This window comes from Eurosta solidaginis, chromosome 2, assembly GCF_040869045.1.
Source record: "Eurosta solidaginis isolate ZX-2024a chromosome 2, ASM4086904v1, whole genome shotgun sequence".
In the NCBI taxonomy this organism is placed as follows: domain Eukaryota; kingdom Metazoa; phylum Arthropoda; class Insecta; order Diptera; family Tephritidae; genus Eurosta; species Eurosta solidaginis.
Window position 1 is genome coordinate 220,169,345 of NC_090320.1, and position 13,289 is coordinate 220,182,633.

The following is a 13,289-nucleotide window of genomic DNA, read 5'->3' on the forward strand; positions in this document are numbered from 1 at the left end:
TTATACAATGGTTTTTGTAATTGATATTAGAGAAAAATTGTAATGTATGTAAACAAATTTGTTTGGGGATTTATAAGAGCTATTTGGCATTATGTACAAATGAAATTTTCCTTTATCGTCCTACACGTTTCGGTACATTTTGTACCTGGCAGAACGAAACTTGCATGTTTTTTTGTCTATTCTGAATGGCAGCTGATTAATTTCCACTGGGAAGCTTTTCATGGCAGAATTATACTCGGAATGTTTGCCAAACTACTGCACAGGGACAACCCCACATAGAATTTTTTTTTAAACTGAAAAAACTTTTTCTTAATTTTTTAAGTTGCTTTGCTCGGGACTTGATTCTAGGATCTTCAGTGTGGTAGGCGGAGTAGGCTTCCATTATACCGCTTTCAAATAAAGTGCACTACCTTTAACTGCTCTGAGAGTTATTGATGGAATTAACCTAGATGAATATTGCATTCCAGCGGGTTAGGGGGTTGTTAGAATATACCCGCGGTAGATATGCCTGTCGTAAGAGGCGACTAAAATACCAAATAGATTCAAGGGGTTGTGTAGCGCAACCCTTTCAAGGGGTTGCGGCAAAGGACCATTAACATCGATAACACTCCCCAAGGCCATCGGGGAGTATCCTTATCGCTACAACAACAACAACAGATGAATATGGCCTGTGTTGCATATATAGTTTCAGTCATGCAAGTTATGTCTCCATGTTTGACAACCGGTGGCTGGTAATGGTATGGTATCCTTGTCCCACATCTAATGTCCATATCTCAATAACGAATAATAAAAAAGATCAGCTTGAGATTTAAAGAGCTATTATACATCACGGAAACACCCGTAACTACTTATAATATATGGCCGGCCGCTGATATGCTATGGGTCCTCAAACCGAACCTAAAATAAAAACACTGAAAGAAACTGCAGGCATGTCAAAAACTTGTGCTTAGAACTGCTACGGGAGTTTTCTTATGTCTCAAGAACATAATCTACACAGTGAGAGAAAAATACTATCAACAAAGGAGAGAAGTGCAATGCTCAGCAATACTCATACACTTGGGCATCCCAATTGACACATCCCGCTTCCCAGGAACTTAAGCAGCCATTTCCGTAAGCAGTATAAAGAAATTTGGCAATAAAGGGTATGAATAAAAGGAGCACGTCAAAACCCCTTAGAGACATTCACAAAAAGGCGTTGGCCCAATATTGCAGGGATTGCTTGGTGAGTCCTTAACGACAAATAGCCTAAGCCCGCAGTTGAGGATAGCAACCTACCAATTGTGACAGGCGTCACTTCAGCTCAACTTCAATCTGGGTACTGTTATATGTTAAAATCTTACTTAACCAGAATCAATCTCGATATACAATGTTTGTCCTGCTTGTAACGTGTAGAACCAACGGCTCGAACATTTTTATATCTGCGGTCCAATTTTGCTGAAACTTCAAGCTTCCTCGGACTCCCGTTAGAGGATATTGATGGAAATTTATGATTTTTCGCGCATAATGAATGGTAAAAAACACTGCTGTAACATGAAAAACAACATCTCGGAAAGAAAGTGGGGTTATCTTGAGAGTTTTAGTTGGTTCTGTTAAATAGGTCAATGGCGTAGTCGGACTTGTACCACGAAGTACTGTCCATTATAGCCAAGCTTTCAAAAGACTTCCAGATGATTTATTTTGTGATATCAGCGACAACAAACAATCGGCTTCAGTTTCAAAGAAGCAACTTGCCATACGAATTTTTTGGTACCTACAATATTCCCCCGATAGGCATACCTGCCCTAAAAGGTAACTTAAACTCACCCGAAGGTTCGAGGGCAGTTAGGCAGGTACCAGAAGTTGCTACTACCGATAATTCAATAGCAAAAAACTGTCCACGTCCGCAACATTTCCTTAAACCTTCGGCTAATGTCTTTGCTATTATAACAACAACATGTGAATTGACGGCAGTGGGCTGGATTAACAGAATACACTATCGAAAAGAATGTGTGAAGGTGTTAGTTACACGCTTCTGATCCTTGTAGATTAAAGCTTTGCGCATGGTAGAGGTGATGTCACTGTAGGGGTGAAACTGTTAGAGGCATGATGATCATTGCATTCAACGTGAGATGATCAGAGAAAGTTTTCTTTCGACAGAGAGTCAGGGGCAGCTTTGATGCAGTGCGTTACTGCTCACATAACAATTGTGGAAAAACAGCAAGCAGCCAAACTTACATAGAAGGCGACAAAGAATATCTCACATACATATATGTAGTCATCAGCTAAGAGCAGAAATGGTACTCACACATGCACACGCATATGGCTAGTAGAGAAGCATAAACTACAAATATACATGTATATAGCTGGTAACCAAGCATGAGATACAACTGATCGCGAAATGACTAGACCTTAGGAGAAATGGGTTAACGAGAAAACCGAAAGTATAAAAGCAGCGCAAGCTGAGGAATCAGTAACCAGTTTGATATAAACAAGCTATTAGTTGTGAAGTGAAGGATAATTGTGAAGTACTCCCAGAGTAATCTAAATAAACACCAATTTGCAATACTAAATATTTGAGTTATTTATTCGACAGTTCAGCGATACCAACGTTAGCAGAAGGTGCATAACAACCAGGATTTCCCTAAATTTGTTACAGTATGCTTCCCATCATCAATATAATATACTTCACAACTGGCCAAACTCTTTCATTTCATTCACACTTCTATGATGAATTTAATAAACTAAAAATTAAAAAAAAAATATTATCATATATGTATGTAATGAAATCTCTTAGGCGACTTCCCATTTAAAATTCATTGTATATAAATATTGACTCGTATAAAATAACTTAAATATCTGCAGGGTAAATATAATTAATGCATTGTCTTTATATATTTGCATGTTTATTGAAGGACTCCATTTGTCAAATATCTAATTTATTTTTGTTTCTCTTTTCTACCTTTTTCCTTCATTCCTTTATGCTCCCGTATATTTCAAAAATAATAATCAACACAACAGCCACTTGACCGTGATCAACCGCATGGTAGACCACAATGGCGATTCACCGTATTCGCACAGGATGAGGGGGGTGAGGGATTAGTGGGCTATGCAGATATTCAAGTAAATCTGAAGGATATCAATGACAATGCACCACAATTCCCGAAAGGTATTTACTTTGGTAATGTAACGGAAAACGGCACCGCCGGCTTGACAGTGATGACAATGTCAGCCGTTGATTATGACGATCCCAACGAGGGCACCAACGCCAAGCTAATTTATTCGATTGAGAAGAATGTAATTGAAGAGGAAACAGGTGCGGCGATATTCGAAATTGAACCGGATACGGGCTTAATTAAGACTGCTGTGTGTTGTTTGGATCGTGAACGTACACCCGACTATTCGATACAAGTCGTAGCAATGGATGGTGGCGGATTGAAAGGTAAGTAAAATTATAAAGCAAAAGGATTATACAGAATGTATTTATAACAAATTTATATAATTTTTCTTTTTATACAATTTTTCATCTAACTTTAGGCACCGGCACTGCCTCGATAAGAGTTAAAGATCTCAATGATATGCCACCGCAATTTACGAAAGATGAATGGTTCACAGAGGTGGACGAAACGAATGGCACTGTCATACCTGAAACGCCGATACTTACGGTGACAGTGCAAGATGAAGACGAAACAAATTCATTTCAGTACAAAGTGGTGACGAACAGTGGCTTTGGTGCGGAAAAATTCGCCATGGTGCGCAATAGCGATGGTACGGGTTCCTTGAAAATCACACAACCACTTGACTATGAAGATCCAATGCAAAGTAGTGGATTTCGATTTCGTATACAAGTCAATGATATGGGCGATGTTAATGATAGCGACAAATATCATGTAGCCTATTCATGGGTGGTTGTGAAATTGCGTGATATCAATGATAATCAGCCACATTTTGATCGCGATCACATCGAGGTGGCTATTTATGAGGATACAAAAATCGGTACAATATTAGAACATTTTCGTGCCACAGATGCTGATCGAGCGGGGCATAGTAAAGTTACGTATCGTATTGTGCGTGCATCAAATAAAAAACGTCAACTTGCCATAAGTCCGAAGGGTGCTGTAAGTGTACAAAGATATTTGGATCGCGAAGAGACAGATCGACATTTTGTACAAATATTAGCTGTGGATGATGGTAATCCACCACGCACAGCGACGGCCACATTGACGGTTATTGTAAAGGATGTTAATGATAATGCGCCGTTATTTGCGAAAGAATATCGGCCAGTGCTGCCGGAAAATGTATCACCGCGTAAAATTATTGAAATAGCTGCGAAAGATGCTGATGATCGAGCGCGTGGTAATAGTGGGCCGTTTACTTTTCGATTGGATCCTTTAGCGAGTGATGTAATTCGTTCGAGTTTTAAGGTGGAACAGGACAGACGTGAGTACAAAAAAGTTTTTTTTTTTATTTGTTTGGAATAAGGGCAACAATTCCGTCAAAAAAAACGCTATTCCATTAAGAAATTTTAAAGCAAAACTGCTAATTACTAGAAATAGTACATGTATATTGGAACGATTTTCCATCATCCCTTGTCAAATTTGGCTTCCAAATAGTAGTAGAAAAACTTTAAAGCTGATGTTTTCAGCATCTACGCTCATTGACCTAACTAATATCAAAAATTGCATTTAACGGGTAACCAGAAAAATAAATTCAATTTATCAGTGAGATATGATTTTAATTTTTGCGGCATTTCCCAGTGATTCATTTTTGTTTTCAAATGTTTTCTCACTATCGCTGAAACCAGTTATTGCCTAAATTTATTACAAAACTGTTATTTTGCGACCGAAATAGGTTTTGGAATCTTAAATCTCTCATCTGCTCTGTTAGAATTAACTTAACATAAGCTTATCATAAAGGTCTTCAAATAATTGTCATTTCTCAAAATTTATACCAGAAAAACCATCCTACGTACCGATCGTGTATTTTTAGGGTCATGCGGGGAGGAGTTCTACGACCAATTTTAAATCATTTTTGGATCGTTCAGGGATAATTTTGGAATAAATAGAAGACTTTTTTGTAGTAATGTTGGGATCACACCTGGACTATTTTGCGATCAATTCGGGCACTATTGCCAGATCAACTTGGTAATATGTTAAGAAACATACGGCATAATTTTTACGATTATTTCATGATCATTTCAAGACTATTTACGAATTATTTCGGAACTAATTTGAGTTTCGCAGCAATTACGGAATGATTACGAGATTATGTTAACATTAAATCGGCATCGGGATTAGAAACATTTAGCAGGGTTCAAAAAAATTCTTTTATGAATACGAAAAATGATCGAACTCTTATTATTATCGAAATGCCATCGGAATTTTATTGGTTTGTTATCAGTTATTGGCTTGCTATCAATGGGCGCTTTCAGCGAACACAATTTTTTGATACATTGCAAACATGTTTCCGTTAGTTGAGTTATGGAAAATTTGTTCTATAAACGGCGAGTTGAGCCAACTGCCAAATGAAAGAATTGTCCTTCAGTTTTATGAAAAAAGACTTCTTAAATTTTTGTTACACTTCATTTTATCACTATAAGGAAAAAGTTGTATTCATAACCAACACTTTAAATGTCACCGTACTGTCAAATAGCCCAAAAAACATGTTGAGCGGATGTTATGAAAAAAATATATTTTCAGTAGTTTGACGTAAAATCCCAACCGTTGATTGGATCAAAAATACTCAACGGTGCGTGCAGAAAGTTAGACTGATCAACAGTAGTGTTCACTGAAAACGCCCAATAACAACTGTTCCCTAAGTGTCGGTATATTATCGGTGAATTATCGGTTTGTAACCGAAAAGTTATCCTTGCTTTATATAAAATATATAGATTGGTTATCAAAATGTTCTTGAAAAAATATCGATTTGTTTTGGAAGAAATATTTAATTTTTAACGAAAAAATATTGAATTTTTATTGAGAAAATATGGATTTGTTTTCGAAAAGTTATGCAAATATTATCGAAAATATATCGATAAAAATCAATATTTTTCAATTATAATTCATTAACTTTTCGATAACAACGATAACTTGACGTAAAATCCCAACCGTTGAGTGGAACAAAAATACTCCAAAGTGCGTTTAGCACGTTCACTCAAGGACAAGGGCAGTTGTGTTCACTGAATGCGCCCAATAACAACTGTTCTCGAAGTGTTATCAGTGTTTTATCGGCTTTTAATCCAAAAATTATCGGTTGTGTATAGAAAAAAAAAAGATTTTTAATCAAAATATTTTTTTAAAAATATCGATTTATTATGGAAAGTTTATCGATTTAATTTTATTTTATTTCCTTCTCTTTCTATTCTTCATGTATCAAAAAATACATGCCGTGCTTGCGCAAGCATAGAAATAATTCTCAGCTGTGTTATTCGTTTACAGCAACTCTGTAAGATAACAAATACATATCTACCCCTTCACAGAACACGATTTAAATTGTTCGGTAGTCGGGTTTTCTCATGCAATTACCATTTCCTTTTTTTTGTCCAGACGATAGACATGGCATCAACCCAGCTCGTCTATCTCATCTCCTACACTATTTCATTTTTATTAAAGGTATAAGAATAGATATCTTTGTTTATCAAGATGTGCCTACCGCGAAGGTTTTTGGAGCTGAAGCCCTAATTGCAAATAAAAGAACCATCCTATTTTAAATAATTAAGAATACTTTCGTGTGATAATTCTTCGTGTGATAAACTTTACATTACGTTGTAAGCGTAAACGCAAAAATGTAAATCTTTCTGATTATGAATGCAAATAAGAGTCAAAGCTTCCAAGAATCTCTGCTCGTCTGCGTGCAAAGCAGCTTCAATTCTCTTCTTAAACTCTACCCAAATCAGTTTTCATTACATCGTCTTTCAGATTGCAGAAATCCTTACTTTAAACGAGTTTCAAATTAGATAAAAATTATTTCAATACGCGACATGTTTCTTTACCATCTTTTCTAGGTTAAAAACTTTTGCCTTAATTATAAGGTAATTACAATATAAAATATGTTGTTTACTAACCAAAGGTCAGAGAATTTTTCCAAATCCTGTACTTAGTACGCATTAATACAAACAAACAACAGTAATTAGCGATGACCAGAGACCGTAGCGGATAAGATTTTTATAATAATAATAATAGCATTTTCAGAATTACATATATTTTACCCGACGATAGTCCAACATTTCTAAGCGCCGTGGTATGTACCTGTATTCCGCTTTTAAAGATTGAAGTTTAGGGATTTTTTTTCTTTCAGCGATAAGATGGCTCCCCGGTGGACTTTGAAGAATTTTATTTAAGCTTATCCTCCTTTGTCGTAAATTAATCAAGTCCGTCTGGCAAGTAGCGGTATACAAAAATGTGGAGATACTTGGCGCCATTTACCTTCGAGGAAATGTAGGCCGAGCTTCTCTTCCAGCTCGCTACATTTTACCTTTTTCTACAAATTGGCGGGATGGGACTTACAACTCCAAACGGCAGCTGCATGGCTGATAAATTTTTTCTTAGAAGCTTAAAAATAAACTCTAAGTTTGTACAAGCTACTGCCGAGGGGCGACCGCGCTTTGATTTTTTTCTGTTTTAGAGAATTTTGTTTCATCTTTGTTTATGTCTCTTTCCGGAGCCTGGTTTGGCCATACCACAACGGCGGCCGCTTCTGCCTCTTGGAAGCATATCGTTTATAGTGATTTATTTGTACTATGGGATCAAAGAAACCCCTCCTTCGCTCCCTGGCAAGCATTTTTTTTATGTCTTGGGAGAGGTGGTCGTTGTTTATATTTTCCAGTTTTTCATAAAAGCAGTCTTTCTCCACATCAGCGGCATAATCTATTCTTGCTCAGGCAAATATAAATATTAAGTTGAAAAACTTCGCCTTTAAAACACTTGCCGGTAAAATCTCTTTCCCACTACGAAACTAACAAAATGGCTCCGAATCGCGGGTCCCTTCCAATGGTCATTGCGAAAGATATAGGAAAACCCTTTCCTCCCTCAGAGTTAACTCGTTCTTCGAGCTTCCTTTAATGGTAAATATACGCGTATACGCGTACTTCACTTATAGCGTGTTAAAGTCAAACTAATTAACTATTCCTTAGCTTGCACTGCTTTTATACTCTCAGTTGTCTCTTCTATTTTTCTCAGAGTCTTTTCACGAGCAGCCTTCTCGTATATTTGCTTATTTATTGATAGTTTCTGTATCTCATATTAAACGCTGCCTTCTATGGATATATGTATTAACCTGGGTCGATTCGATAGGATTTGGGCTCAGGAAAAAAGTTCCACTACGCATACCCAAAAAAATAATTTTCGAGCCTGGGAATTTTTTTTTTTTTTTTTTTCATGACCCACTAAAAAATATTTGTTTTTTTGTTCAAAAAATTGTTATCGCCAACGTTTTTAGCGGACATTTTTGGGTCGGACAGGGTATACATATGAATTTTTTTTTAGTAGGTCATGAAAAAAACCTTAAAATCAAAAACCAAAAAAAATAAAAATAAAAAAACCAACAAAAAAAAATTGGCCGGCTCGAAAATAATTTTTTTGGGTATGCGTAGTGGAACTTTTTTTCTAGAGCCCAAATCCTATCGAACAATCTATAGCGCGATATCGGTTAATAAATCGACCCAGTCTAATGTGTATGGCTGTTTTATATTTCATCTGCTTGCCTTGTTGTTGTTGTTGTCTTTGCATTTATTACTAGCGACGTATGTAGTGATACAGCCAATTTTGAGAACACTTTTTATTTTGTCTGAAATTGGGAAGTGAAGCCATCCATTTATATAGTCAGGTGATTTCAAAGTCTCACCCATCACTCTTCTCATCAAACAAATAATCAATTCTTCACACTACAAAATTTCTTGAATGGATAGTTCATGGAAATTACTTAAAACTGATATCATAGCTGAGGCAAGTCAAGAAAACGGCTAGGGTTCTTCAAGGAAGTCGCCTTGGATGAGGTGCTGTGAAGGAGATGAGGGCACAATAGACCAATGGTTGCAGTCCAAGCCTCAATAAATTATTTGTAGTTGAGTTAAGTTGTCCTATCTGTCAATTTTTACTACACAAGTTTGACTCTTTTGAAGTTTTCAGCCGACATGAGTGAAAACGAAAAACTTTAGATCAAACAAGCATCATAGTTAAGTTTCGTTTGGAAAATACATGTACTATTTTGGGTCCCCATCAATCGATTTGACGTCCATAGTATAAAGAGACTCTCAACACAAATTAAGCGAAAGTTTGAGAATTAAAAATAGCTGCTGGTTGGGATTTAATTTTGCCTGTGTTTTTTTTTTTTTTTTTTTTTTTGTATTCCTACTTAAGTATTCGACCTCTCATACGACAATCCATTTATGTAAAGTAGGATGCAGCAGCTTAAAGCATTGACAATATGTACTTCGACTTTTTTTCTACTTTTATTTTTTTCTTTTTTCATGCACAACAAATGCATCGTCATCACTACGCCCAACTAAATGCAAAACAAAAACAATAAATGACATCGTAAACAACGGTTAACGGCGAAAATCAACAATTCATACTACAAAAATAAAAAAAATAATAAAAAAAAAAATACAAAACTCCATACAAATCCACTTTAACGATATTAACTATGGCTTTCCAAACGAACACCATCATGCTTTATTTTGGCCATTAACTTTCTACGTCCAACCCATGCGCAATTTTGCTTTATGCCGTCAACTTGTAAACAAAAATTATTTCACAAAATTTCGTCATCCTCAGGCGGTGACAACGGTAATGGCTTAGCCATCGTCTCATCGCTGCGTCCCTTCGACCGCGAACAACAAAAGTTCTACCTCATACCAATCGAGATTAAGGATAATGGTACACCCCCAATGACGGGTACTAGCACACTCACCGTTGTCATTGGCGATGTGAATGATAATAAAATGCTGCCCGGCAGCAAAGAAGTCGTTGTGTACAATTACCAAGGACAATCGCATGATACGCAAATCGGACGTGTGTACGTGCATGACTTGGACGATTGGGATGTTCCGGACAAGAAATACTATTGGGAAGCGCAAGAGCATCAACGCTTTAAATTGGATACGGATACTGGTATTGTTATGATGCGTGCGGGCACGCGTCGTGGACGCTATCAATTACGTTTCAAAGTGTACGATCGTGAACAGGGTCAAGTAGATGTACCGGCGAATATGACTGTGGTGGTGCGCGATATTACACATGAAGCCGTACAGCAAGCGGGCTCTATGCGTTTGGCGGGTATGAGTGATGAAGATTTCGTACGTGTATGGGATTTTACACAACATAAGTTGCAGCGCTCAAAGTTGGAAAGATTTCGCGAAAAATTGGCTGAGCTACTTTATACAGATCGTGATTATATAGATGTATTTAGCGTACAATTAAAATCTGAACGTCCATTGCTTACCGATGTGCATTTTGCTGCGCGCTCACCTACACAGCAACCTTACTTTAAGGCGGTGCGCTTAAATGGTGTGGTGCTAATGCATCGCGACGAAATCGAAAAAGATGTAGGCATCAACATTACAATGGTGGGTATTGATGAGTGTTTGCAAGAGCGTCAGCAATGTGATGGTTCGTGCACGAATCAAGTAGAAATACACAATCGTACACCGTATACGGTGAGTGTGAATAAAACAGCGCTTGTGGGTGTGCGTCTCAATACAAGCGCAGAGTGTGTTTGTAAAGCGCGCACTTTTAGTACCGAAGAAACTTGTCGTACACATCACTGCTACAATGGCGGACGTTGTGTAGATACACGTAGTGGTCCAAAATGTGTTGCATGTCCAGTAGGTTATAATGGGCCGCGTTGTCAACAGACGACGCGTAGTTTTCGCGGTAACGGTTGGGCGTGGTATCCAGCGTTACAGCTGTGCGAACAATCACATCTCAGTCTCGAATTTATCACCAACGAAGCGGACGGTCTTATACTTTACAACGGACCAATAGTGCCACCGAAGAGTGACGATCAGAAAATGCGCGATTTTATAGCGGTTGAATTAGAGCAAGGCTATCCACGTTTACTTATCGACTTTGGCTCGGGCACTTTGGAATTGCGTGTGAAAACTAAAAAGATGCTGGACGATGGTGTTTGGCATCGTATGGATATTTTTTGGGATACCGAAAATGTACGCATGGTAATCGATTTTTGTCGCAGCGCTGAGGTGTATGAAATGGAAGACGGCACTGCGCCCGAATTCGATGATAATTCCTGCCAAGCGCGTGGTCTTATACCACCCTTTAGCGAAGCGCTCAATCTAAATGTGCCATTGCAATTAGGTGGCATATATCGTCAGCATTTCGATCAGACACTCTATCATTGGCAGTACGCGTTCACATCGAAAGGCTTTGATGGCTGTATACGCAATCTAGTACACAATTCGGAACATTATGATCTTGCATTTCCAGCGCTAGCGCGTAACAGCTATCCCGCATGTCCACAAACTGATGAGGTATGCCTGAAAACTGAACATACAGCGCGCTGTTGGGAACAAGGAAACTGCGTTGCTAGCCTTGTACAAGCCAAATGCACTTGCCGCCCAGGTTGGACGGGGCCCACCTGTAATTTACCCACCATACCCACAACATTCAAACCGCAAAGCTATGTAAAATTTGCGCTTAGCTTTGAGCCTGATCGCTTTAGCACGCAGCTACAGTTACGTTTTCGTACGAGAGAGCAACAAGGTGAACTATTTCGCGTTAGCGATCAACATCAGCGCGAATATGCGATACTCGAACTAAGTCGTGGTAATTTGCAATTGCGTTACAATTTGAATTCGTTGCGCGCTGAAGAGAAACGTTTGCAACTCAATGCAATTGCAGTGAATGACGGACAATGGCATGTGGTTCGTGTAAATCGTTATGGTTCGGCAGCTATGCTGGAATTGGATGGTGGTGAGGGTCGACGCTACAATGAAACATACAATTTTGTTGGTCATCAGTGGCTTTCCATCGATAAGCAAGAGGGTGTTTATGCGGGCGGTAAAGCTGAGTATACTGGCATTAAAACGTTTGAGGTACAATCGGATTTTCAAAGAAGCTGCCTCGATGATATCAGGTGAGTGTATGCTAACAAATGATAATTTAATTTTTAGTGGTTGCTTGCATCTAAACAAAGTGTGTACAAGTGTAGCGTGACTGCATATAGTCGTCGTCATATGAATTGCGCAATTGCACTACTTTCCAGTTCAATTGCTCTTTGATATGCAATAAGCTTAAAGTACTTTGTATTAATTTGCTAACGTTATATGCTATTGTTCTTGCATTTTACATACATTTGCGCAACACACACACACACATTTTTTTCGCATTGTAGTCTCTACAGTTTCAATCGAATCTTCTAAGTATATTTGCACATTGCATTTTTTATTCTTCTTTTCATGCCGTTTTTACTTAGACTGGATGGCAAACATTTACCTCTTCCACCTTCTATGAACGGCACGCAATGGGGTCAGGCGACAATGGCGCGCAATCTGGAACGTAATTGTCCATCGAATAGGCCATGTTCGAATGTAATATGTCCGGATCCGTTTGATTGTGTCGATCTGTGGAATGAATATGAATGCACGTAAGTAGAATAACTAAATATGTATAAAACATGTAAAACTGATATTCATATTCCTTAGTACTAAGTAAACTTTAATTATTTAAATCCAAGGCAAATAAAATAGTTACAGAATAATATAATAGCCAGATTAGCGAAATTGGTAGAGGAGTGATTACTAGGTTAGGTTGAACTGGCTGTTCAATAAAGACCTCACATAGGGTGAATGTGTCTGTAGTGTTACCAGAATTTGTTTGACGACCAAACGGAAAACCCCCAATTAGGCCTGACTTATTGTATAGAATAACTTATAACACTACATGTTTTCCAGGATCAAGCTGAATTGTAGACTCGAGATCCGGCAATTCCGCTGGCCATAGTAACTGGCGTGTTGAACTCACGAACGCAAGACACGAACACATAATGTGCTCAAACGTTTCCTCCAGCAGCTCCTAATTTATACATTTGCTGTTAATAAGAAAGCTTAACTTATAAACCCATCGTGAGACTTAAGTCTTATCTCTTTAGAGATATGAACAATTTTGTAACTAACGTCGTAGGATACCCATATGATCTTAGAAAATTTGCAGCCCCCTCGCATCTGGCCACGCCTTTCCTGCTTGATAGGTCATATGCATTTCCTGTCCCCTTTTGATTTCTTCTAAACGAATTGGGACGTCAATCGTCGATTCACCGAGTGCCGAACCCTCCTTTGACAACTCATCGGCCTTTTCTTT

At 38.1% G+C, this 13,289-nt stretch overlaps 1 protein-coding gene across 3 annotated transcripts in view; it reads left to right on the forward strand.

The window, feature by feature from the left end:
• CadN2 (Cadherin-N2) overlaps nt 1-13,289 on the forward strand; it is a 471,986-nt gene that overhangs the window by 433,157 nt on the left and 25,540 nt on the right. For all 3 annotated transcript variants that reach the window (XM_067767105.1, XM_067767107.1, XM_067767106.1), the window contains 4 exons: nt 2,998-3,418; nt 3,514-4,416; nt 9,750-12,066; nt 12,406-12,576. In XM_067767105.1, coding sequence (XP_067623206.1) covers nt 2,998-3,418; nt 3,514-4,416; nt 9,750-12,066; nt 12,406-12,576 — 3,812 coding nt within the window. The remainder of the gene's footprint in view (nt 1-2,997; nt 3,419-3,513; nt 4,417-9,749; nt 12,067-12,405; nt 12,577-13,289) is intronic.